Source organism: Panthera tigris, chromosome D1 (assembly GCF_018350195.1).
Source record: "Panthera tigris isolate Pti1 chromosome D1, P.tigris_Pti1_mat1.1, whole genome shotgun sequence".
Lineage (NCBI taxonomy): Eukaryota > Metazoa > Chordata > Mammalia > Carnivora > Felidae > Panthera > Panthera tigris.
This window is the reverse complement of record NC_056669.1, coordinates 62,014,897-62,042,536: the sequence shown is the minus strand read 5'-3', so window position 1 is coordinate 62,042,536 and position 27,640 is coordinate 62,014,897. Positions and strand designations below refer to the sequence as shown.

At 36.5% G+C, this 27,640-nt stretch overlaps 1 protein-coding gene and 1 pseudogene across 1 annotated transcript; one reads left to right on the top strand and one right to left on the bottom strand.

Moving 5' to 3' along the window:
- Positions 1-3,467: 3,467 nt before the first annotated feature.
- On the bottom strand, positions 3,468-22,715 carry LOC102952720 (annotated as a pseudogene).
- A 1,339-nt stretch (positions 22,716-24,054) lies between these two features.
- On the top strand, positions 24,055-25,002 carry LOC102952441 (olfactory receptor 56A3-like). Its single transcript, XM_007083268.1, has one exon. The coding sequence runs from the start codon at positions 24,055-24,057 to the stop codon at positions 25,000-25,002; it is 948 nt and encodes a 315-aa protein (XP_007083330.1).
- Positions 25,003-27,640: the final 2,638 nt, after the last annotated feature.

The following is a 27,640-nucleotide window of genomic DNA, read 5'->3' as shown; positions in this document are numbered from 1 at the left end:
TCACTACTGCATTGTAACATAAACTGAAGTTAGAAATTGTGATTCCTCCAGCTTTGATTTTCTTTTTCAAGTCTGCTTTGGCTATTTGGGGTCTTTTGTGGTTTCATAGAAATTTTAGGATTGTTTATTCTAGCTCTATAAACAATGATATTTGCATGTTGATAAGGATTGTGTTAACTGTATAGGTTGTTTGAGAAGCATAGACATTTTAACAATATTTATTCTTCTAATCCATGAGCAAGGAATGTTTTTCCATTTCTTTGTGTCCTCTTATTTCTTTCATGAGTATTTTATAGTTTTCAGAATATAGTTCTTTCATCTCTTTGGGGAGGCTTATTCCTATCTTATTGCTTTTGGTGCAGTTGTAAATGGGATTGTTTTCTTAATTTCTCTTTCTTTTGCTTTATTATAGTTCTGTATGTTGATTTTGCATTCTGTGACTTTAACGATTTCATTTATCAGTTCTAGCCATTTTTTTTTTTTTTGGTGGAGTCTTTCAGGTTTTCTATGTGTAGTGCCGTGTCATCTGCAAATACTTTTATTTCTTCCTTGCTGATTTGGATGCCTTTTACTTATTTTTGTTGTCTGATTGCTCTAGCTATGACTTCCAGTACTTTGTTAAATAACGGTGGTGAGAATGGATATACCTGTCTTATTCCTGACCATAGAGGAAAAGCTCTCAGGTTTTCCTCACTGAGGATGATATTAGTTGTGGATTTTTTATAGATGGCCTTTATTATGTTTCAGTATTTTCTCTCTAAAACTACTGTTGTGAGGTTTTTGTTTGTTTGTTTGTTTTACCATCAGTTAATGTTGTACTTTGTCAAATGGTTTTTCTGCTTCTGTTTAAATGATCATATGGTTCTTCTTTTTTTTTATTAATGTGCTCCATCACATTGATTGATTTGCCAATATTAAACCACCACACCAGGAATAAATCACTCTTGATAGTGGGGAATGATTTTTTAAAGATATTGTTAGATTTGATTTCCTAGTATTTTGTTGAGAAATTTTGCATACATGTTCATCAGGGATATTGGCCTATAGGTTTCTTTTTTAGTGGAGGCTTTATCTGGTTTTGGTATCGGGGTAATGTTGGCTCATAGAATAAATTTGTGTGTGTTTTTTTTTTCCTTTCCATATTTTGGAATAGTTTGAGAAAAATAAATATTAACTCTTCTTTTTTATTTTATATATAGAGAAAGCCTAAGGGAGAGGGGCAGAGAGAGAGAGAGAGAGTGAATCATAAGCAGGCTATACATTCAGTGCAGAGCTCAATGTGGGGCTTGATCCCACCACCCTGGGATCATGACCTAAACTGAAAGCAAGAGTCAACATTCAACTAACTGAGCCCCCCAGGTGCCCCATATTAACTCTTCTTTAAATGTTTTATAAAATTCACCTGTGAAGCCATCTGGCCCCAGACTTTTGTTTGTTGGGATTGTTTTGATTATCGATTTAATTTCTTTGTTGGTTATCAGTCTGTTCAAGTTTTTTATTTTTTCTGTTAATTTTTGGAAGTTTATATGTTTGTAGGAATTTATCTATTTGTACCAGGTTGTCCGATTTCTTGGCATATAGTTTTTAATAATATTCTCTCATAATTTTTTGTATTTCTACGGTGTTGAGTGTTATTTCTCCTCTCTCATTTGTGATTTTGTTTATTTGGATCTTTTCTCTTTTTGATATGTCCAGCTAGAGGCTTATCTATTTTATTAATTTTTTTCAATGAACCATCTCCTGGTTTCATTGACCTGTTCTAATTTTTTTTAGTTTTCTTCCAACTCTTGAGGAAACCTGTATTGCTATCTATTTCCCTCTTAGGACCACTTTTGCTGCATCCCAAAGGTATTGGACTGTTGTGTTTTTATTTTCATTTGTTTCAATGTATTTTTTATTTCTTCTTTGATTTCCTGGTTGACCCATTAATTGTTTAGTAGGATTTTGTGTTGCTTAACTTCTATGTATTTGTGGTCTTTCCAAATTTTTTCTTGTGGTTGACTTCTAGTTTCATAGTGTTGTGTCCTAAAAGGTGCATGGTATGATTTCAGTCTTTTTTGTATTTGTTGGGGCCTGTTTTGTGATCTAATATGTTGTCTGTTCTGGAAAATGTTCCATGTAGACTTTAAAAGGATGTGTATACTGCTGTTTTAGGATGGAATGTTCTGAATATACCTATTAGGTCCATCAGGTCCAGTGTGTCAATCAAAGCCATTGTTTCTTTGTTGATTTTCTACTTAGATGATATATCCATTGCTGGAGGTGGAGAGTTAAAGTACCCTATTTTTGTATTATTATCAACTAGTTCCTATATATTATAATTAATTGTTGGGTGTTCTCATTTTGGGTACATAAATATTTACAATTGTTTTGTCTCATTTTTGGATAACCAGCATACATTCAATCATTTATTCAACATGTATTCAGTCATTAATTTCATAAACATTCATTGGTCTATGCCATACACTGAGCACTGTTTGCACACTCAAAATACAACAGTGAACATAAAACAAAACTTCTTGCCCTTCTACTGCTTAAATTTTAGTGAATGTAGGCTGACTAAACAAATAAATGAGTAAATGTAGGTTCATTAAACAGTGATAAATTCTGTGCAGAACAGGAAAACAGAGAAGGTGTAAGGACATTGTTTGTGTTTGGGGGGAATATTGTTGGATACTATTTTAAATACTGTGGTCAGGGAGACCCAGTGGACCTGGGGGAGGAAGCTATGTGGACAGAGGAACAATAAGCAAAAAGTTCCAGAGACAGGACTATAGTTCATGTTTTTAAGCAGCTCTTAGGGAGGCAGTTCTGACTGAGGGTCTGAAGGAGGAGGTCAGGTAGGTAAAGGAGTCCCACCTACAGGAACAAAATTTATCTCTCTTCTGGGCTTATTTAAGTGTTTTAATCTAACTCTTAATTCTAACTTTTGAAATTTTCATTGGACCTTTTTGAGTAATGGGACCAAGATTTATGTGTGTTAGAATCCCATTTTCTAGTTCTGTGCTAGATATAAAATAGCTTTCAATAAATATGCTTAAATGCCTGAGGGAAAGGTTAAAACCTAATGGTTATTTTCAGCATTTTTTAGCAGTTGCTTTTAGATTTTACTTGCTTTTCCAAAGTCAATGCACTATCTTTAAGTACTGATACTTCCCATCAACCACACATCCATTACACTGACTCTAAAAGGGATTTAATCAGGAGCAGACAGTGAGGTGTGATGCTTGATTCATCAAAATTCATAGCTTCTGGGCTGGGTGCCATGATGAGAGATTATATATACATCTGTATCCTTAGTCACTTCCAGAAAATGATGGAATGTAAGAAATGTGATGTACCTGTGGGTAAGAGAAAAACCATACAATTCATATCATCAGGCATGTCCAGAGAGAGGATTAGACTGTAATTTTGTCTCCAAGTCCCTGTATTCCAATAGTGATTTTGAGTATTTTGGTTAAGAAAAGTCAAGCTAGAACACAATTACTTGCTGCTTTCACCCTCCTCAGCAATTTCCTAATCCCCTCTTTAATCTCCTGCATTCATACCCCATAGATAATGGGGTTGAGAGCTGCAGGAATTACATGGTATAACACATTAAGTAAGACAGGGATATCAGGGGAAATTTTTTTCTTGGCTATGTGGGTAAAAACAAAAACCAGCAGAATGGTACTGAAGAAGAGGATGAGGATGAAGTGAGAGCCACAAATGCTCAGAACTTTGGCAGCTGCCCCTTTTGTCTTGAGTCTAAAAATGGCTCATAGGATGAAAGTATAGGAGAAAATGATGAGGATGAGGTCAGAGCCCAGAAGAGTCCAAGCCACAACTAAATGGTAAATTCTGTTAAAGGCAATGTTATCACAGGAGAGCTTGGACACAGAGAGATTGGCACACATACAGTTCTCAATTATATTTTTTCCACAGTAATGATGCTGGGCAGAGAGGATGGGAATAGGTGCAGTAAGAAATGTGTTCCAGGCCAAGATGAAGAGAACAGCCTTTCCTACAAACTGGTCAGTGATGATGGATGGGTAGTAGAGAGGCTTACAGATGGACACATAGCAGTCATAGGCCATGGCCAGGAAGGTGCATGATTCCATGGGCAGGAAGGAATTCATGATGAACATCTGGAGGAAGCAGGTAGAGAAGCTGATGGACCTGTGGTCAAACCAGAAGATGGCCAAGACCTTGGGGATGACAGTCAAGCAGAGCATGATGTCCATCAGGGAAAGGAGGCTGAGCAGGTAGTACATGGGCTTATGCCAAGAGACCTCCATCCTGATCCGGATGGTGATCAGGAGGGTGGCGTTGGCCCCATAGCCAGGAGGAAGAGGAGGCTGAGGGGCAGAGACAACCAATGCTTCCAGATGGGGGACCTGACAAAGCAATTCAGGATGAAGTCTGAGACTTCAATAGAGAAGGAGCTGCTATTCTAAGGCAGCAATGGCAGTGACTTTAGTGAGGCAGATGTCTTTGAGTAGCTGCAGAAGAGAGGAGTAAATCTATCATACTCTAATGGCTATGTACTTAGCTTGTAAAATCCATAAGGGTAAGTACATAGTCCACTTCATCCACCCCACAGCCCTTGTGCCTAGCACATTTTTTGACATATAACAGGTGGCTGATAGACATTTGTTGAATATATAATATAATGTTTCCACATCTTTGTTATTTCATCTGTGTTTTATCTTTCTTTTATGTGAATGTATATTTTCAGTTTGTTTGCTTGGTTAATATTTAATGAATCAGAAATTATTTAAACATCAAATGTTATTTAAATTAAATACATAAAATCAAAGGCTGATGAAACATTTCAGTTTAAATTTTAAAATGAACAGAAATGCATTCCAAAGGTTAGATGGGATTCATTTTCAAGATTTTAAGGAAGAAAAAGATGATAATATCCAGTGACATGATGAACTGGGGTACTTAGAGCAAATCTCCTGATGAAAAGGTATACAAATCATTTCTATGGTTATGTCTATATCTAATCTCTATCTTTATCAATACCCATACCCATATCCATACCTACACTTATACCTATACTTACATCTATTATTTATATTTTAATATCTTGAATACACCCATGAACAAGTAAAAAAGAAAGAATTATCAGGCTAAGGATTGAATAAAATCCAGACATCAAAATCAAATATTGATGTTGGCTTTCAACCCGAGAGCACTTGCAGCACTCTATAAACTTAAGCACCCATCTTCATTACCTAGGGGAGCTTGAAATCTAAACTCCAGGGACAGAAGATAAATCTAGGCTCAAGCATGTGGAGAATGTAGCAGAGGATCTCCCATTTAGATAGGGCTTTACAACACTACATCCTGAATAAAAAGGTGGGCACTAGTAATAATACCACTCCTTCATCTTCGTCCTTCACTTATACCTGGAACTTCAAATAACCTCAAAGCTTGTTATATAGTAGAAATCTTCCCTGTAAATCCTGAACTACTGGCTGGTTCTCTTTTGACTTGGCAGCCTGTGTTCACACCAACTGTTTGTCTCAGAAAGGAATTTAAAGTTATCCTGGATTGGTGGTGGTTTCAGAAAATAACAGAAACAAGCCCAAATCCTTTCTTGAGAAAGAAACTTCATCTCAGGCCTCAAAGAATTTCAGCACAAAAACTTCTGAAGAAATTGAGTTGCTTGTGGTAAAAAGACAATTACTTAAAAAGAAAATGATGGGGCACCTGGGTAGCTCAGTTAGTTGAGCATCTGAATTCGGCTCAGGTCATGGTCTCATGGTTCATGAGTTCAAGCCCCGCATCAGGCTCTGTGTTGATAGCTCTGAGCCTGGAACCTGCTTTGGATTCTCTCTCTCTCTCTCTCTCTCTCTCTCTCCCTGGGCCCCTCCCCTGCTTATGTTCTCTCTCTCTCTCAAAAATAAAGAAACATCAAAAAATTTTTTTAATTTAAAAAATGAATATAAGCCCACAAAAATGATAGCCAAATCCAATCTACAAAAACTTAAGATATTACTTGTGTGGTAAAAGATATTGAACAAAATTATTTTGTTCATTACCTAGCCCTACTGGGTTTTAGGTAATGAAAGAAAAGCTTTAGGGGAGCCTGGGTGGCTCAGTCGGTTAAGCATCCAACTTCGGTTCATGTCATGATCTCACGGCTTGTGAGTTTGAGCCCCGAGTTGGGCTCTGTGTTAACAGCTCAGAGCCTGAAGCCTGCTTCGGATTCTGTGTCTCCCTCTCTCTCTCTCTCTCTACCCCTCCCCTGCTCATACTCTGTCTCTGTCTCAAAAATAAACAAACATTAAAAAAAAGAAAACAAAGAAAAGCTTTAAAATATACACAACAAAAAAAACACACAGAAAAGGAGAATCAGTCCTCTCTCCAAAAATGAAAAAAATAAAATAATTAACATTGCAAGAGACAGATTTAAGAATAGATTAGCCACACTTGGAAAGATAGTTAGTGACCTAGAAGATAGAACTTGAGAAATGTTTTAGAATGAAGCTCCAATGCACAGAAAATGTTTGCACAGAAAATGCAAACATGTAAAGAGCAAAATACGGGATTCTGACTGCTCAGAGTCCCTCTATCTTTTCTGTTTTCCTGGGATTAATAAGATGATGTCCAGAATTAATATTTTGCTCAGGACACTGGAATCTCTAAAACGTAACAAAGCAGATTTGAAGAAGAACCAGATATACTTGAAAAACAGAATATCAACAATAAGAACTAAATTAAACAGTAGATTAGGGCCAGCTAATGGTAGAGTCAGTAAAGTGTCAGAGGTGGTCAGAAGAATCTACTGAGAATGAAGATGGAAATAAAATAAAAACATATGGGAAAAAATGAAGAAAATGTAGGAGAAATAGATGGGATGAGCATGTTTAATACATTTAATAAGAGCTCCCAGTTGAAGAAGAAAGAGAATGAGACAGAAACATCTGAACTTTTCAGGACAGACTACATCAGTAATCAGATTCAAGAATTCCAATAAGGGGCACCTGTGTGGCTCAGTCGGTTAAACATCGACTTTGGCTCAGGTCATGATCTCAGGTTCATGAGTTTGAGCCCTGCACCAAGCTGTCTGCTGTCATCGCAAAATCTGCTTGGGATTCTCTCTGTTGCTCTCTCTCTGCCCCTCCCACACTTGTGCTTTCTCTCACACACAAAATAAAAAGTAAACTTAAAAAAAAGAATTTCAATAAATCCTGGGTGGGAGAAATCAAAAAAAGTGTACACCTGGATATATCTAAATATATACACTTAGTTGGGTCTCCTGGGTGGTTCAGTCGGTTAAGCATCCAACTTTGGCCCAGGTCATGATCTCACGGTCCGTGAGTTTGAGCCCTGCGTCTGGCTCTGTGCAGACAGCTCAGAGCCTGGAGCCTGTTTCAGATTCTGTGTCTCCCTCTCTGTCTGCCCCTCCCCAGCTCATGCTCGCACTCTCTCTCTCTCTGTCAGAAATAAATGAACTTTAAAAAATAAAAATAAATATACACACTTAGATATCATGGTCTAACTTAGGTACCAAAGAAGAAGAAATGATCTTAAAGATCAATATGACTATTACAATGAGAACAATGGGTGTGTGTTTCAATATGCATGTGTCAATAGGCCACAGGAGTAAAGTGTGGTAAATAATGAAGACACTAGTGAAGATGTCTTAATAATGCTTTAAATTGAAATTGATGGAGGTTTTGAAGATGTTAAACTGTTAAACACTACTAAAATTACTAGTGAATTATTTATATTAGCTGCTAAAATTGTATTTCTTTTTTCCAGCTTTTTATTGTGGTAGAATACACATGACACAAAATTTATTATCTTAACCACTTTAATATACAGTTCGTTGATATTAAGTGCATCCATTTTGCTGCGCAACCATCACCAGGATCCGTCTCCAGAACTCTCTTCATCTTGCAAAGCTGAAACTCTGTGCCCATTAAACAATAACTTCCCATGACCTCTTCCCTTCTGCCCCTGGCAACCACCATTCTAGATGTTTTTTAAACTGCTAAGATGTTAAATAATTATTAGTTTTCAGTGATCACGATTTCATTGCATGCAGTTATCTGATGAGCATTTCAAAACCATCTTAAATAAACACAAAAGAGGGCTTCATACAAACCATGTCATCCGGAGTTTAGCAGTGGTTGCAGTAACACTAGCATCAGCTCTACAAAGAGTATACGTTTTCCTAAAAGACAGGAAGGACCTTGACTTTCTGTCCTTGATCAATGAAAGACTAGGTGAGGAACTTCTAAGGATCTGGTTGATTATTTGGAATCAAGACAGTGATCAGGAAGGTGACACTGGCCCCATAGCCAGGAGGAATAGGGCATGAAAGGTATCAGTGCTGCCAGCTGGGAACCTGACAAAACAGTTCTATAAGTACTTGGATATGTCAGCAGAGCAGATGTTGCTGGAGGATAATATGACATTTGATCCCATCTTTGAAGAGGACAACAAGTAGCCAAAAAAGAAGAAACTTGTTAGTAAATCATTTAAGCTTGTGGAGAACCATGTAAGAAGCTTTGTGGAAAGCATCAAACTAAATTAAAAAAGGATGGGAGGGGCGCCTGGGTGGCTCAGTCGGTTAAGCGTCCGACTTCGGCTCAGGTCACGATCTCACGATCCGTGAGTTCAAGCCCCGCGTGGGGCTCTGGGCTGATGATGGCTCAGAGCCTGGAGCCTGCTTCTGATTCTGTGTCTCCCTCTCTCTCTGACCCTCCCCCGTTCATACTCTGTCTCTCTCTGTCTCAAAAATAAATAAACGTTAAAAAAAATTAAAAAAAAAAAAGGATGGGAAATAACATAATAATCTGGTTAGTCAGATTGTCAATCACTGTATTTGACCTTGGGAGAAAATATCAAATATGATTCATCTCTGCCTTTGGGATAACTCATTGAATAAAGTAGGGCACAAAAATGTCAGACAGAAGAATAGCAGTATAGTGTGGCTCACCAAAATAAGATGTGTTCATGGTGTTATGGAAGTACAAGAGAGTGATCCTTTATTTATTTTTAAATTCCACTTCAATTAACATACAGTGTTACATTAGTTTCAGGTGTACAATATCGTGATTAAACAATTCTATATATTACTCAGTGATCATCATGATAAGTGTACTTTTAATCCCCTTTACCTATTTCACGCATTCCCCCACCCACCCATTTCATCTCTGGTAACCACCAGTTTGTTCTTCATATTGTTCTGAGGGTTTTGTTTATTTATTTTTGTCTCTCTTCATTATTGTTTCTTAAATTCTACATATAAGTGAAAATATATGGGATTTGTCTGTCTCTGACTGACTTACTTCACTTAGCAATATGAACTCTACATCCATCCATCTTGTTGTAAATGGCAAGATCTCGTTCTTTTTACGACTGAATAATATTCCATTCTATGTGTACAACACATCTTAATCCATTCTTCTAGCAATGAACACTTGAGCTACTTACATGATTTGGCTATTGTAAATAATGCTGCAATAAACAGAATGGTACACATATCTTTTCAGATTAGTGTTTTCATACTCTTTGGGCAACTACCCAGCAATAGAATTACTTTGTCATATGGTAATTCTATTTTTAATTTTTTGAGAAACTTCTATACTGTTTCCCACAGTGCCTGCACGAGTTTGCATTCTCACTAAAATTACAAGTGATTTCTTTTTCTCCACATCCTCACCAACACTTATTGTTTCTTGCGTTTTGGATTTTAGCCATTGTGACAACTGTGAGGTGATATCTCATTGTGGTTTTGATTTGCATTTTCCTGATGATAAGTGAGCTCAAAATATAGAGCATCTTTTCAATTGCCTCTTGGCCATTTTTATGTCTTTTTTGGAGAAATGTCTGTTCATGTCTTCTGCCATTTTTAATTGGATTATTTGAGGGCTTTTTTTGTTCTTGTTTTTGTTTTTTGGTGTTCAGTTGTATAGGTTCTTTAGATATTTGGATATTAACCCCTTCTTAGAAATATCATTTGCTACTATTTTCTCCAATTCGGTAGGTTGTTTTTTTAGTTTTGCTCATTATTTCCTTTGCTGTGAAGAAGTTTTTTATTTTGATGTAGTCCCAAGAGTTTACTTTTGTTTTTGTTTACTTTGCCTTAGAAACATATCTAGAAAAATACTATACTTGTGAATACTACGGTTTTAAGTCTCACATTTAGATCTTGTATTCATTTTGGGTTTCTTATGTATGGTGTAAGAAAGTGGTACAGTTTCCCTTTTTTGGATGTAGCTGTCCAGTTTTCCCAACACCATTTGTTGAAGAGACTGTATTTTCCCCTTTGCATATACTTTCCTCTTTTTAAATAGATAATTGACCATGTAATTGTGTGTGGGTTTATTTCTGATCTCTCTTCTGTCACATTGTTCAATATGTCTATTTTTGTGCCAGGGCCAAACTGTTTTGATTACTACAGCTTTGTAGTATATCTGTGAATGTGAGATTCTGATACCTCCAGTATTGTTCTTTTCAAGATTGCTTTGTGTATTTGGGGTCTTTTGTAGTTCTACTGAGATTTTAGGATTCTTTGTTCTAGTTCTGAGAAATATGCTGTTGGTATTTTGATAAGGATAGCATTAAATCTATAGATTGCTTTGGATAGAATGGACATTTTAACAATATTTGCTCTCTAATTCCATGAGCATGGAATACCATTCCATTTTTTTCCTCATCTTCAATTTCTTTCATCATGTTTTATCGTTTTCAGAGAATAGGTCTTTCACCTCCTTGGTTAAGTTTGTTCCTACATGTCTTATTATTTTGGGTACAATTGTAAATGAGATTGTTTTCTTAATTTCTTTTTCTGCTACTTTATTATTCGAGTGTAGAAATGTGACAGATTTCCATATACTGATTATGTATCCTATGACTTTCCTGAATTCATTTATAACTTCTAGTACTATTTTAGTGGAGTCTTTCTGGTTATTAATATATAATATCATGTCATCTGCAGCTAGTGAAAGTTTTACTTCTTCCTTCACAATTTGGATACCTTTAATTTCTTTTCCTTGTCTGAATGCTTGTAGCACTATGATGAATAAAATTGGCAAGAGGGGACATCCTTGTCTTGTTCCTGACCTTAGGGGAAAAGCTCTCCATTTTTCTTCACAGAATATGATGTTCACTGTGGGTTTTTCATATAATGCCTTTATTATGATGAAGCATGCTCCTTCCAAACCTACTTGTGAGGGGGTTTACCATGAATGGATGTTGCAATTTGTTAAATGCTTTTTCTGTATTATTGAAATGATCATGTGGTTTTTATCCTTTCTTTTATTGATGTGATATATCATGTTGATTAATTTACAATTTTTGAACCAACCTTGCATCCTGGAAGTAAATCCTACTTGGCTATAGGGAATGATTTTTTTTAATGTATTGTTGGATTTGATTTGCTAGTATTTTGTTCAGGATTCTTGCATCTATGTTCATTAGAGATACTGTTATTTAGTTCTCTTGTTTTGTAAGTGTCTTTACCTGGTTTTGGTATCAGGATAATGCTGGCTTCATAGAATATACTTGGATGCTTTCCTTCTGCTTCTATTTTTCAGAAAAATGTGAGAATAAGAAGTATTAACTCTTTAAATGTTTAGTATAATTCACCTGTGAATCCATCTGGTCCTGTACTTTTATTTTTTGGTAGTCTTTTGACTACTGACTCAATTTCATTCCTGGCGATTGGTCTATTTAGATTCTATATTTCTTCTTTTTCTTATTTTCTATTTCTACTTGATTCAGTTTTGAAAGAGTGCATCTTTCTAGAAATTTATCCATTTCTTCTAGGTTGTCCAATTGTTGACATGTATTTTTTGTTGTAATATATATATTTTTGTATTTCTGTGGTATCAGTTGTCACTTCTCTTTCATTCTGATTTTACTTATTTGGGTCCTTCCTCTTTTTTTCTTGGTGAGTCTGCCTAAAGGTTTATCAATTTTGTTTCTCTTATCAAACAATGAACTCTTGGTTTCAGTGATCTCACCTATTAGTTTTTTAGTCTCTATTTCATTTATTTCTTTTTTTTTAAGTTTTGATTTAAATTCTAGTTAGTTAACATATAGCGATTGAGGAAATGAGATGGGCTCAATTCTTGCAAACGGTGGGATTAAAACATGGAGTTTTTAAAGGCCAGTGGGCTTAGCTGGGATGGATCGCAGAAGGCATTGCCTTGCCCCTGGAGAGAAGAAAAGCAAATAACCCAGGGGCAGACAGCGTGCAAATAATGATTTGAAGAACGCCTGGAGTACACACAGAGGGAGAGTATTCAGAGTATTTGCTGTTCTCAGGGCATCCCAGATATGGCACATTCACAGAGTCTCCTCTCCAGGATAAAGGAGCTGGCTGGCACTATTTTCCTCCCCTAACTCCCAACATAAACACAGAGCCACCTACAGGAAGTAGCAAGGCACCAACACTGGCTCCCTAACTTGCTTACACAAACCACATTACTGGAGTAAAATACTTATATCATACAAATAAGTTTTTTTAAACCAAAGACTGTAACAAGAGTTGAAGAAAGGCACCATATCATAATAGAAGGGTCTATCCAATAGGAAGGCCTAACAATTGTAAATAATTATGCCCAACTTGGAACACCCAGATATGTAAAACAATTAACATATATAAAGGAACTCATTGATAATAACATAATAATAGTAGGGGGATTTAACATTGACATCAGTGGACAGATCATCTAAGCAGAAAACAACAAGGAAACAATGGCTTTGAATGACACACTAGACCAGATGGAATTAACACATATTCTGAACATTTCATCCTAAAGCAGCAGAATATTCATTCTTTTTGAGTGCACACAGGACATTCTCTAGAATAGATCACATACCAGTTCACATATCAGGCCTCAACAAATAAAAAAGATTGAGATAATAATATGCATATTAAAGCATGTGGTCTGAAAGACCACAGCACTATGAAACTTGATGTCAATGACAAAAAAAACGTTTGGAAAGACCACAGAAGTATGGACGTTAAACATGATATTAAACAATGTGTGGACAACCAGGACCTTAAAGGAGAAATAAAAAATACATAGAAACAAATAATAATGAAAACATGATGATCCAAAATCTTTGAGATGCACCAAAAGCAGTCATAAGTGGGAGGTGGGCAGCAATATAGCACTACTCAAGAAGCAAGAAAAGTCTCAAATACACAACCTAACCTTAGAGCTAGAGCTAGAAAAAGAACAGCAAATTAAGTCTAAAGCCAACAGAAGAAGGGAAATAATAAATCTATTATTATTTATTTAATATTTAATATTTATATTATTATATATAAATATTATTATATTATATATAAATAATAATAAATATTAATATTTAATATTTAATATTATTTAATATTATTAAATATATTTATTATAAATAATAAATAATAAATAAAAAAAATAATAAAGATTAGACCAGCCATAAATGATATAGAAACAAACAAATAAAAAACAGTAGAACAGATCAATTAAACCAGGAGGTGGTTCTCTGAAAGAATTAGTAAAATTGATAACCCCCTAGGCAGACTTATCATAAAGAAAAGAGAAATTACCCAAATAAATAAAATCACAAATGAGAGAGGAGAGATCACAACCAACACGACAGAAATACAATAAATTATAAGAGAATATTATTAAAAATTATATGCCAGCAAATTGGATAATCTGGAAGAAATCAAACAATTCTTAGAAACATATAAATGACCAAAACTGAAACAGGAAGAAACTGAAAACTTGAACAGACTAATAACCAGTGGAGAAATTGAATGAGTAATCAAAAATCTCCCCCAAAACAAAAGTCCAGGGCCAGATGGCTTCCCAAGGGAATTCTGCCAACAATTAAAGAAGAGTTAATACCTATCTTCTGAAACTGCTACAAACAAACAAACAAACAAAAAGAAATGGAAAGAAAACTTCCAAATTCATTCTATGAGGCCAGCATTACCTTTATTCCAGAACCAAAGACCCCATTATAAGGGAAAATTACAGGCCAATATCCCTGCTGAACATGGATTCAAAAATTCTCAACAAGATACTAACAATTTAAATACAACATTACATTAAAAGAATTATTAATCATGAGCAAGTGAGATTTATTCTTGGACCACAGGGGTGGTTCAGTATTCATCAATCAATCAGTCTGATACACCACATTAATAAAATAAAGGATAAGAACCATATGGTCCTGTCACTAGATGCAGAAAAAAAATTTTGACAGAGTACAACATCAATTCTTGATAAAAACCTTCAATAAAGTAGGGATAGAAGGAACATATATCATCATAAAGGCCATGTATGAAAGACCCACAGCTAATACCATACTTAATGGGGAAAAACAGCTTTCCACCTATAGTCAGGAACAAGACAGGGATGTCCACTCTTACCATTGTCATCTAACATAGTACTGGAAGTCCTATTTACAACAATCAGACAACAAAAATCAATAAAAGGCATCCAAATAAGCAAGGAATAAGTCAAAATTTCACTCTTTGCAGATGACATGATGCTCTATGTAGAAAACCCTGAAGACTCCACCAAAACATTGCTAGAATTGATACATGAATTCAGCAAAGTCCCAGGATACAAAATCAACGTACAGAAATCTGTTGCGTTTCTATACACCAATAATGAAGCAACACAAAGAGAAATCAAACCCCATTTACAATTGCACCAAAAGCCATAAGATATCTAGGAATAAACCCAGCCAAAGGGGTAAAAGTTCTGTACTCTGAAAACTATAGAACATTTAAGAAAGAAATTGAATAAGAATGCAAGCTGGTGCAGCCCTTCTGGAAAACAGTATGGAGGTTCCTCAAAAAACTAAAAATAGAACTACACTACGACCCAGCAATTGCACTACTAGGCATTTATCCAGGAGATACAGGTGTGCTGTTTTGAAGGGACACATGCACCCCCATGTTTATAGCAGCACTATCAACAATAGCCAAAGTATGGAAAGAGCCAAAATGTCCATTGATGGATGAATGGATAAAGAAGTTGTGGTATACACACACACACACACACACACACACACACACACACACACAATGGTGTATTCCCTGGCAATCAAAAAGAATGAAATCTTGCCATGTGCAACTACGTGGGTGGAACTGGAGGGTATTATGCTAATTGAAATTAGTCAGAGAAAGACAAAAATCATATGACTTCACTCATATGAGGACTTTAAGAGACAAAACAGATGAACATAAGGGAAGGGAAACAAAAATAATATAAAAACATGGAGGGGGACAAAACAGAAGAGACTCATAAATATGGAGAACAAACTGAGGGTTGCTGGAGGGATTGTGGGGGGGGTTGGGCTAAATGGGTAAGAAGCACTAAGGAATCTACTTCTGATATCATTATTGCACAATATGCTAACTAATTTTGATGTAAATTAAAAAATAAAATAAAATAAAACAAGTTAAAATTTAAAAAAGAAAGAAAGAAATTAAAGAGGACACAAAGATATGGGAAAACATTCCCTGCTCATGGATTGGAAGAACAAATATTATTGAAAATGTCTATACTACCTGAAGCAAACTACACATTTGATGTAATCCTTATCAAAATGCCACCAGCAATTTTTCACAGACGTAGAACAAACAATCCTAAAATTTGTATGGAACCAGAAAAGACTCTGAATAGCCAAAGCAATTTTGAAAAAGAAAAGCAAGGCTGGAGGCATCACAATTCCAAACTTTAAGCTATATTTCAAAGCTGTAGTCATCAAGACAGTATGGTGCTGGCAGAAAAGGACACACAGATCAATGGAACAGAATGGAAAGCCCAGAAATGGACCCACAACTATATGGTCAACTAATCTTTGATAAAGCAGGGAGTAATATACATTGGAAAAAAGACAGTCTTTTAAAAAAATTCATTGGGAAAATTGTACAGAAACATACAAAAGAAAGAAACTGGCCCACTTTCTTGTACCATAAACAAAAATAAATTCAAAATGGATGCAATACCTACATGTGAGAAAGGAAACCATCAAAATCCTAGAGGAGAACACAGACAGCAAACTCTTTGACATCAGCCATAGCAACTTCTTGCTAGATACATCTCTGGAGGCAAGAGAAACAAAAACAAGAATGAACTCTCAGAATTTCACCAAGATAAAAGTGTTTCTGTGCACAGTGAAGGAAACAATCAACAAAACTACAAGGCAGCCTATGGAATGGGAGAAGATATTTGCAAAAGACATATCTGATAAAGGGTTAGTATCCAAAATCTATAAAGAAATTATAAAACTCATCGCCTTCAAAATAATCCACTTAAGAAATGAGCAGAAGACATGAAAAGACATTTTTTTTCAAAGAAGACATACAGATGGCCAACAGACACATAAAAAGATGCTCACCATCACGCATCATCAGGGAAATACAAATCAAAACTACAATGAGATACCACCTAGCACTTGTCAGAATGACTAAAATTAACAATTCAGAAAACAACAAATATTGACCTGGATATGGAGAAAGGGGAATGCTCTTACACTCTTGGTGGGAATGCAAACTGGTGAAGTCATTCTAGAAAACGGTATGGGGATTCCTCAAAAAGTTAAAAATAGAACTACCCTACAAGACAGCAATTACACTACTAGTTATTTACCCAAAGGATTCAAAACACTGATTTGAAGAGACACCAGCACCCTGATGTTTATAACAGCAATATCAACAGTAGCCAAATTATGTAAGGAGACCAAATATCCATTGACTGATAAATGGATAAAGAAGAAGTAGTATATGTACACAATAGAATATTATTCAGCCATCAAAAAGAATGAAATCTTTCCTTCTGTAACAAGGATGGAGCTAGAAAGTATTGCTAAGCAAAATAAGTCAGTTGGAGAAAAATGCCATATGATTTCACTCATATGTGGGATGTAATAAATGAAACAGATGAACATAGGGGCAAAGAACAAGAGAGAGAGATAAATCATAATACAGGATCTTAACTATAGAAAACAAACTGAACATTGCTGGAGGGGAAGTGGGTGGGTAGATGGATTAAATGGGTGATGGGTATTGAGGGCACTTGTGATGAGCACTGGGTGTTCTATGTAACTGATGAATCCCTAAATCTACTCCTAAAGCTGATATTAATTTATATGTTAACTAACTAGAATTTAAATAAAAACTTGAAACAGTAAACAAATAAATAAATGAATAAATTATTATGAAAAATAACCACTCGGTTAAAAAAAACAATTAAAACAAATGAAACAAACAAAAGCACCTTTGTGATCTTGTGAAATGTTCCCTAAATAGGATCCCCACAGAAAATCTGTTCATAGTAAAACAGAGTTTGAGTTGTTCAAATTGAAGATTTTCCATTGAATAATGGAAAGTTTACACTAAAATTCACAGATACATAATAGAGTAGAGGAGATACTAGCAATATCTAGTGAAAAGGGGGCTCTAAGATTTAAATTATGCATGGAGATTTTGCAAAAATATGCAAGAAAAACAAAATTAATAGAAAAAGCAGGCAAATGATGTCAAAATATAATTCACAGCATGAAAATCACAAACGGTTAAACAGTATACGAACAATGCTGAGTTATCAGGAGAAAATCATATTAAAATAATGAGATACAATTTTATATCCACCAAGCATTAAAAAACTACCATCAATTGGTGTAAGGAATGTGAAGAATTAAACTATAGAAGAATTAAACTATAGAAATTTCTAGTGAGATTTTATAAGTATTTTGGAGAAAAATTTGGTAATTCCTAGTGGAATTAAATGTTTTTACTTTATAACTAAAAAAACCCACTCCTACACATATATACCTATTTTAGGACTATAAAAGAAGTATACAAAGATATTGACGTTAGCAGTAATTATAGGTCATTCGGGTGTTGACTACTTATATAAAAAATGCACATAATGGGAATTGAAATGAATAAGCAATGAAAAAGAATGACTTATGCAGAACAACATGGACAGTTGTTTAAGATTTAGTATTGAGTGAAAACAAAGAATAACATCAGATTTATTATCCAATATTATTTATAAAATTCAATATCCAAATAATCCTCATGAACATGTAGCTACATAAGCATATCTAAAATTAATTGAAAAGACACATTTTAAGAACACTGGAGCTTTGGGGTGCCTGGGTGACTCAGTTGGTTGACCATCAGACTTCTGCCTAGGTCATGATCTCACGGTTCATGAGTTCGAGCTCCACATTGGGCTCTGTGCTGACAGCTAGGAGCCTGGAGCCTGTTTCAGATTCTGTGTCTACTTCTCTCTCTGCCCCTCCCTTGCTTGTGCTCTGTCTCTGTCTCTGTCTCAAAAATAAGTAAACATTAAAAAAAACAATAAGAACACTGGGGCTTTCACTTTTCTAAAGAGAAGAGGAATAGGAGCAAAGTTGAGATATGCAGGAGACAGAGAAATAAAAATAGAGCAAAAGAAGGCCTTTAAAGAAACTGATGCTGATGCCACAACACAGGGAACAGAGTCAGTGGTATTGTAATTGTGTTATGTGGTGACAGATGGTAGCTACCAATGGTGAACATAGCATAACTGTATACATTTGTTGAATCACTATGTTGTACAACTGACTAATGCAACATTCTGTGTCAACTACAATCAACTTTTAAAAATAATGAAAAAGAAAGAAAGAAAAAAAAGGAACTGATGATGCTTGCTCCCATAATTTGAGGCATATGAATATTTCACATGAGGCTCAAAATGAAAAATAAAATAAACAAATCATTCTTTCTAGTATATAGCTGTATATACATCACATTTGAAAAGTCTTTCAGTACAGCAAAAAACATGATAGGATTTTCTTTAAGAAAAGCACGTTGCATTTTCTCAGGGATATATTTTTCAAGTTACTCTACCATCATTATCATGATGCCATCATAAAAGTCATGACAAATTAATACCAATCCATTCAATAGCATGGTTTGGGAGGTACCTATCTAACAACGGTCTGTTGGAAGCCCATGAGAACTTATGAGTGAGCTTATTGGACCCATGGAGGGCATCGAGTATGCATGTGCAAATGACTGTGAACATGGATGGATGAATGTAAGACCCCTATACCCAGGAGATTAACTGTCCACAGAACACACAGTCAATGTTGGGCTGGATTACCAGAGCTCCTTGCTTTTAGAGAGAAAGAAAATCATTTTCTTCTCCTTCCTGCCTGTCTGTCCCAAGAGGGCTTTTTAGGCACAATAAAGTAGGGATGGAGTAGTTCCCAGAGGGAAAAGTCCCTGAGGCCCTGGAGTTATAACTATACCCAGATAGTTCAGGAACTAACCAGAACTCCAATATCAGTGGAGCCAGACCCTTGCTCACATCCTCTGTAAGTGAGTCTGGATAGAGGGCCCCTGAGAGGCAGCTATTCCAAGATTAATCAGAACATGGGGGACACCTTTCTTTTCAGTACAGATTTGTGCTCCATTCCATTCCTGAGTCAGTACTGCTGAAGCAGTCTGCAAACCAGGTTGTAGAGATTTCATCCTGTCTCAGGTCAGGAAGCAAATGTAAGAACCTGTGTTCTGGGACCTTCCTTTTTGCCCTTCTGTTGCCTTTTCTGATCTTTTACTGAGTGGTGCCAGATTCAGAGATGCAGGAGTTTGTCCATAGGAGATGAATAGGGGTGGGGTGGAAAGCCTGAAGAGTGATCATCTGCAGCTTAATTTAGATGATTTGGAGTTTTCAGCTGAACATACTGAAGGGGCGTTAAGGCAAAGAATCAGCACACAAATGCTTGAATCATGGAGGAGAAATTAAATTTAATCTAAGTAACATTAGAGGTTAAAGACAGAGACCACAATTTGGGGTCAGTGGGAGTAAGAAAGTAGTTCCTCAGATTAAGCTTCATCTAAAGAATTTCTAAAAGCTATGCTGTAAAAACAGAAAACTATGCCCAGAAGATCATTGAGGTATCTATTACTGGTTGCACTCAGTAACGTCCTAAACAATATTTTGGAGAAATGTCTCAACTTCTGAGTTTCTGGAGTTAGGTGGTCCTTATAATTAGTAATTAATACATAATAATAATAATAATAATGGACACAAAGTAAAAGGAAACAAGAAGAAAATTGTAATCTGAGCAGTGAAAGCAGGAGTCAGAGTTGTAAGTGCAAAAACAAGGGACATTCCAGATTTCTGGAAAATGGCCCAAGGATTTTATGTGCATGGGGGTGGAGGTAAGAGAAACCTAGAAACATAAAACAAAATGCCAGATACGATATGCATTTCTGTATCACTGTGGTGACACAGGACACAGGTATATTCATATAGTCAGTGGTTTGGACCTAACTTTTATTTCTTCCACATCCAGACACTGCTAATTAAGCTGGAAATACAGATAATATCACTGAGTCTCAGTTGTCCATTTCAAAAGATAAATTGTTAAAATGGTGTACTTAACCTACCTACTTCAGAATGTTATGAGTCACATATGAAATATGTTTAAAATTCATCCCAAAATTGCCAAAGTCACTACTAATGTATTCTGCTAGAAAGAGAACAAGAATTGGAAGCCATCTAAATCTCTTCTACATATCATGTGGGAGCCATGCCTGGCAGGTGCCAGCTGCACAAACCCTTGCTTAGGGAAGCAGAGGATCAGGAGTAAAGAGAAGAGCCCTGGAAGGGAATGCCATTCCTTCCCGCTCTGAGAGCAAGCCCCAGACACTAACAGGGTCTCCTGATGGGGAGAGTTTAACAGCAGCCTGCAGCTGGGGAATAGAAAATCATATCTGGAAACAAAAATACTATTTGAGCCGCTCCAGGAAAACGAGTGTTTCTAAAGTGATGGGGTTTTGGAGTCGTGGGGGTTTGGAGCTGATGGCCAAGAAAGAATTCTTGAGATGTGTTTGGTGCAAAAAGGTGATTTTGTTTTATGATTTTTTTTTTACCTCAACACCTAGAGTTTCTTGTCTCGCAGCTTCAAAGAATGAAGAGGTAGACACAAAATGAGCAGCAGGCAAAACTTTATTAGAGTAATATAAGAAAGTAGGAATAGAATGAAAGCTCTCTTTATAGAGAGGAGGTATTTGAAAGTGAATGCCTGTGACTGTAGGCAAGGGTCTTTGTTTTATAAGGTTTTGGTCACCACCTCCCTCCCACCTTTGTTTCTTCTCAGGTCCGACCCTTATTGGCTGGGTAACTCTAAATGTCAACTCATTCCTTTTTGATTGGCTCATTTCTTTTACATGAGGGGTGGTCCATGGCCATACCGTTCCTTGTGCGTCATATGTTTTATGGTCTACTACTCACTTTTCGTCAGGTCTTTTGTCAAATTCCTGAGGGGAACCTGAGGGGGAATAGCGGCATCAGTTACAGTCTTAAGAGGAACCTTACACCCTAGAGGGTTTACTGTGGTCAGACACTCCCAGCATTATTCCAAAATATGTGTTTTTCCCCATCCAGGGGCCTCAGGTCCTCATCTTTCCCTCTCGGCCAATTTTATTCTATATTTCCCTATCATAATTTTATTAAATCACAGGGACAGGACCCATGGGCAGAAAGAGCTGCACTGGGGTTGTGACGAGTGACCAGTTATATACCATGGAGTTGAGGGAGGTAAAGGCAAAAGGGAGGCCTACAAAAGGACTTTCATATGTTAAAGATACCTGAGGCCTTGCTATTGTAAAGCTAAGGTTGTTTTCTCTCTAGTCAAGCATTAACATTAAGTCAGTAGGGAGTTAATGGAGAAATGCTACACTGTGTATTTGCTTCAAGTATTTGTCAATGGGCTGCAGGTTATAAAGGAATGTAACTATACCTACCATTTCCTTCTTGCTTTTGTTCCCCACATCATTGTGGAAGGGAGGGTGATATTGGGGCTCTGGGAAACTAAATCTATAGGTTTCTGGAGATTAGGTTGTTGACAAGATTGCCTTTTTCTTATAATTTACTATGACTTATGTGAACTGATGGAGACTCATATTCTGCATGACTGTGGTCTCTATCAGTTAACCATTTGTTTTCCCCTTTCCTTTGTTCTTGGGCAGCCAGGAGTGCCTGAGCAATGTCACACATATCTCACTGCCACCCCCCCCCCCACCATGGGGTGGGGGAGGGTGGTGTTAACTTTTGCTTTGCCCTCAGCTTTCCTAATACTTCCTCATCATAGAGGTATGAAAACATTGTTCCGATCTGAGTTCATGATTTAATAAAACTCTCTTCCTTGCTACTCTAACCCCTATGCCAAACTATTCCTCCTCCATCAGATTCTGTTGTCAAAACTATTCATTGTATCACTGGTGAAGTTTGTGTTTTCTTTTTTATAGAATTGAGGGGGCAAACATATTATCATTATAATTATTCATGAGATGCAGAGGAATCCTAGAAATTACTCCAACCCAACCCACTGTATTAAGCAAGAAGATCAGCGTAATAGAGTAATGAGTGAATACAATTGTGAGGTATAATTTTCCTTGTTGGTAATGTGATATTATAACATATCTCATTGGATGCTGAATAATTCAATGGGATGAAGCCCTAGGAATTCTAGAAATTCCAAATCAATATGCAATTTATCTTATATAGTGAACCTCAAGAGTAATAAATAGGGAAGTATTTAAACTCCCAATGAAAAAGTGTTTCTAAACCCACAAAGTAATGGTTTAACAGAGGCCTTGGTGCATGTAGATAGATTCAGCTACAATGGACTGCATGATTTGAAGTACCCCACAAAGACCTGATCCTCACCTTTGACCAGCCTTCAGTCATCTTTCAAACCTCATTCACAATTCAGGAGGACAAGCACCTTAGAACCCTTCACCCTTAATGTAAAGGAGAGAACCACCTCACTTCATTTAAATTAATTTTCGCCAGCCTATGTCCCATGTCAGAGGTACTCAGTCTCCTCTACATTCTCCTAATTGTGCAAGACCTGTCATTTGTTCTTATTTCTACCCATTGTTTCCTGAATGATCTTAGTTTGCTTCCTTGAAAAAGGGACAGTTTCTTTTTCAACATTGTGACCCTGGCACCTAACAGAACGCCAGGGGAGGACGTCAAATGTTAGAGAACATGGCAACATCGAACTGGGCTTGGAAACAGAGGAATGTGTACCTGGATCATTATACTAATAATGGAAAAATAAAATAGAAACGGGATGCAAAAACTTTAAAGATAAGACTTCATCACCCTCACACTATTGCAACCAGAACAATCAAAGTTTTCACCTTGTCTGATGGCAGGTATCGGTCTCACAAAGCTATGTGGAATTGCTCCTTCTCCTCTTAAGATTGTTTCTTCCCAAAGTTAAGAATCGTACAAATATGAAGATATATAGAAAGGAGAAAAGCAATTTTTTGGCAGGATCCACACCTCCCTCATTAAATGACTGTTGAGATAATGAAGATTAACTTTATTTACAAGGCATCATCTTTTTTTAGGTTTTTATTTCTTTATTTTGAGAGAGAAAGCATATAATCAGGAGAGAGGCAGAGAGAGGAAAGGAGAGAATCTCAAGGAAGCTCCATGCTGTCAACACAGAACTGTGAGATCATGGCCTGAGCAGAAATTAATAGCTGGACGCTTAACTAACTGAGCCACCCAGGCACCCCAGGGCATCGTATTTTAAATCTGTAATTAAAACAAACTATAGCTGAAAACTCAGAATGGGGGTGACATGAGACCCAGGGACATTTATCTGTGTCCCTATTTGTGCCAGGTTCTGTTTCCTTATCTGTGTAAATGGTTACAGTTGAATTGACAAATTGGGGGAAAAACTTTCAAAAAATAGTTTTCTAAGTAATTTTCTCCTCTGGTTTCTGCAAACATTACAATTCTATTAAAAATAAACCTTGAACAAATCAAACATGTAAAAACAAACCGTATTACCTCAGTCTTCTATACTGTTTAGTGATAGGAGTGGCCCTGGAGCATGGCACAAAGGATAAACAGATGAATTCACATGGCTCTGGATGACCAGCTAGGACTCACGAGTTTCACCTAACTAAAGCAAATTGTTCTAAATTCATGTGTCTTAAGTCAGTATCTAATTTTTATCCTAATTTTACAGATCACTGAAAGAAAGCTGCAGAAATATATATGACAAAATATGACAATATACCAAAATGGCACCATCACCTCTGAGGTTTCAGACTTCCTCCTGAATTGTTTTGTCAGGTCCCCCAGCTGGAAGTTCTGGTTGTCCCTGCCCCTCAGCCTTCTCTTCCTTCTGGCCATGGGGGCCAATAGTGTTCTCCTGATCACCATCTGGCTAGAGGTCTGTCTGCATGAGCCCATGTACTACCTGCTCAGTATCCTTTCCCTGCTGGACATTGTTGTCTGCCTCACTGTCATCCCCAAGGTCCTGGCCATCTTCTGGTTTGACCTCAAGTCCATCAGTTTCTATGCCTGCTTCCTCCAGATGTACATCATGAATTGGTTCTTTGCTATGGAATCCTGCACATTCATGGTCATGGCCTATGACCGCTATGTGGCCATCTGCCACCCACTGAGGTACCCATCCATCATCACTGACCAATTTGTAGCCAAGGCTGCCATTTTTATTTTGGCCAGGAATAGTATTATTACAATGCCTATCCCCATTCTATCATCCCAACTCCATTATTGTGGGACAAATGTCATTGACAACTGCATCTGTGCCAATATGTTTGTCTCCAGGCTCTCTTGTAATGATGTCACCATTAGTCGCATCTACCAGTTTGTTGGAGGCTGGACACTGCTAGGATCTGACCTCATCCTCATCTTCCTCTCCTACACACTCATATTGCGAGCTGTACTGAGACTCAAGGCAGAAGGTGCTGTGGCCAAGGCCCTGAGCACATGTGCCTCCCACTTCATCCTTATCCTCTTCTTCAGCACCATCCTTCTGGTCTTCGTGCTCACTCATGTGGTGAAGAAGAAGGTCTCCCCTGATGTTCCAGTCTTGCTCAACGTCCTCCACCATGTCATCCCCGCAGCCCTCAACCCCATAGTGTATGGAGTGCGGACCCAGGAGATCAAGCAAGGCATCCAGAGATTACTGAAGAAAGTGTGCTAATAAGGACAAGATCTCTGCATTCCTAATATAGGATGAGTTTTGAATCAATAATGGGTGAGTGGGCTGGAATTCATAGCTATTGGATATTGTGTCTTCTTTAATAAAACTGAAGTTTCATTGTATGTTTCCCTTTCTCTTACTTTTACTTTAACAATATCCTTGATCCCTTTGCCTTTCCACCATGCACATTATCCTATTTTGACAAAATACTGGGATTTCTTGGATAGGTAGCTTAGTGAGAATTTTATTCTTGAATATACAGCTATTAATGTGCCATGTCTTTGTGTTCTTGACTATACAACTCTGGATATCTTGAGGTAGTTGTGTAATATGCAATGTATTTTTATTCTTATTTTTATCGAAGGGAGCATTTTGGAGACAAAGACATAGGGGTGAAATTTCAGTCCTGAATGATGGAAAGTTGCTTGTGGTCTATAATTTGGTCTGAAATCGGGCGGTCTTTTGAAATGTGCATTGCAAGAGGATTGGGATTTTGCATGAGTTTCTCATTGTGCAGTGATTAGCAATGAATCTGATTAGATTTAAGGGGCTTCTAAATTCTCCTCCCCATTGTGTTTGTGCTTTCGACATTTATCTTTTGGATCTAGGGTATCATACTTTATGGTGTGCAAACATAGCTCTGTTATTGACTGAAGAATTATAAGGATTATAATACATGATCCCATAATAATAATTTAAAATGTTCAAAACATATTATCTGAACATTGTATCATATTAAATGGAGAGTTTCTAGGCACACTTTGTGTTCTGGGAATTTTGTTAGATATTAAAACACAAAAATAGAATATTGTTTTTTAATATCTCTCATGAATTCCCAATGGGACTGAGCCCCAGTTGTGCACAGCAATAACTTACTCATCAGTGCATCCTGTATTTCCCCTGAACCAAAAAAGAACAACTCCCCTTATTATGATCAATTTAGTGAGTCAGAACCCAAACTGCATCCTGTGCTGTAATAGTACAGAGACTTGAAAAGGTATAGAGTAGTGGTCCACAAACACATATCCATTTAAATTCACTAGGATAGTCCCTGCATAAACCAGAGTTCACAGCAGATAAAGGTGGACAAAGTAAATTTTACCAAGTTATAGTTTCAGTACAATTGTGTCAAATATGGCATCTGCACTAAAGCTGACAAAGTCTCTAGCAATTTACTATGCAGATATTATTCTGGCTGATGTGTTCTTCTCAGTTAATTCCCATGCAGAAAATATGCCAAGAGCAGTTTCTATTGAACTGGTGTAGGCAGCAGTATACAGTCAAGGACTTTCTCTAGGCTACATTAACCATTTTGCTTTTTGTCACAATATAGCCACAAGAACCTAGAACATTGTTTTAAATGATTTTTTAAAAAATATTTTTAAATGAATTTATTTTGTTTTTATGTGTATTCATTTATTTTTAAATTCCAGTTTAATTAACATGCAGAGTTATATTAGTCAGGTGTACAATATAGTGATTCAACAATTCTATACATTACTCAGTGATCATTACGCTATGTGTACTTTTAATTCCTTTCACTTATTTCACCCATTTCACACTCACCTCCCCTCTGGTAACCACCAGTCTGTCTTCAATATTTAAGAGTCTAATTTTGTCCGTTCCTTTTTTCTTTATTTGTTTTGTTTCTTAAACTCCACATTTGGGTAAAATCATTTGGTATTTGGCTTTCTCTGACTGACTTACTTCACTTAGCGTTATACTTTGTAGATCCATCCATGTTTTTGTAAAAGGCAAGATCTCATTCTTCTTTATGATTGAAAATATTCCATCCTATATGTAAACCACATCTTCCTTGGTCATTCTTCTATCAATGGACACTTGGGGTGATTCCATAATTTGGTTATGGTAAATAATGCTGTATAAACATACTGGCGATCATATATTTTCAGATTAGTGTTTTCATATTCTTTGGGTAAATACCCAGTGGTGGAATTACTTGGTCATATGGTAATTCTGTTTTTAATTTTTTGAGAAAACTCCATACTTTTTTCACAGTGCCTGCACAGTTTGCATTCCTACCAACAATACAAGATAATTCATTTTTCTCCATATCCTCACCAAAACTTCTTTCTTGTGTTCTGGATTTTAGCCATTGTGACAGGTGTTAGTTGATATCTCATTGTGGTTTTGTTTTGCATTTTCCTGATGATCAGTGATGTTGTCCAACTTTTCAATTGCTTCTTGGCCATTTTTATATCTTTTTTGGTGAAATGTCTGTTAAAGCCTTCTTCTCATCTTTTAATTTTTTTTTTGTGGTGTTGAATTGTATAATTTCTCTATATATTTTGGATATTAGCCCCTTCTCAGGTGTTTCATTTCCAAATATCTTCCCCCGTTCAGTAGGTTGTCTGTTAGTTATGTTCATTATTTCCTTTGCTATGCAAAAGCTTTTTATTTTGATGTAGTCTCCAGAGTTTATTTTTGCTTTTGTTTCTTGTGCTTTAGAAGACATATATAGAAAAATTTTACTGCTGCTGATGTCGACAAATTATTGCTTGTGCTCTCTTCTAGGATTTTGATGATTTCAGGTCTCACATTTAGGTTTTTAATCTATTTTGAGTTTATTTATGTCTGTGGTGTAAGAAAGTGATCCAGTCTCACTCTTTTGGATGTA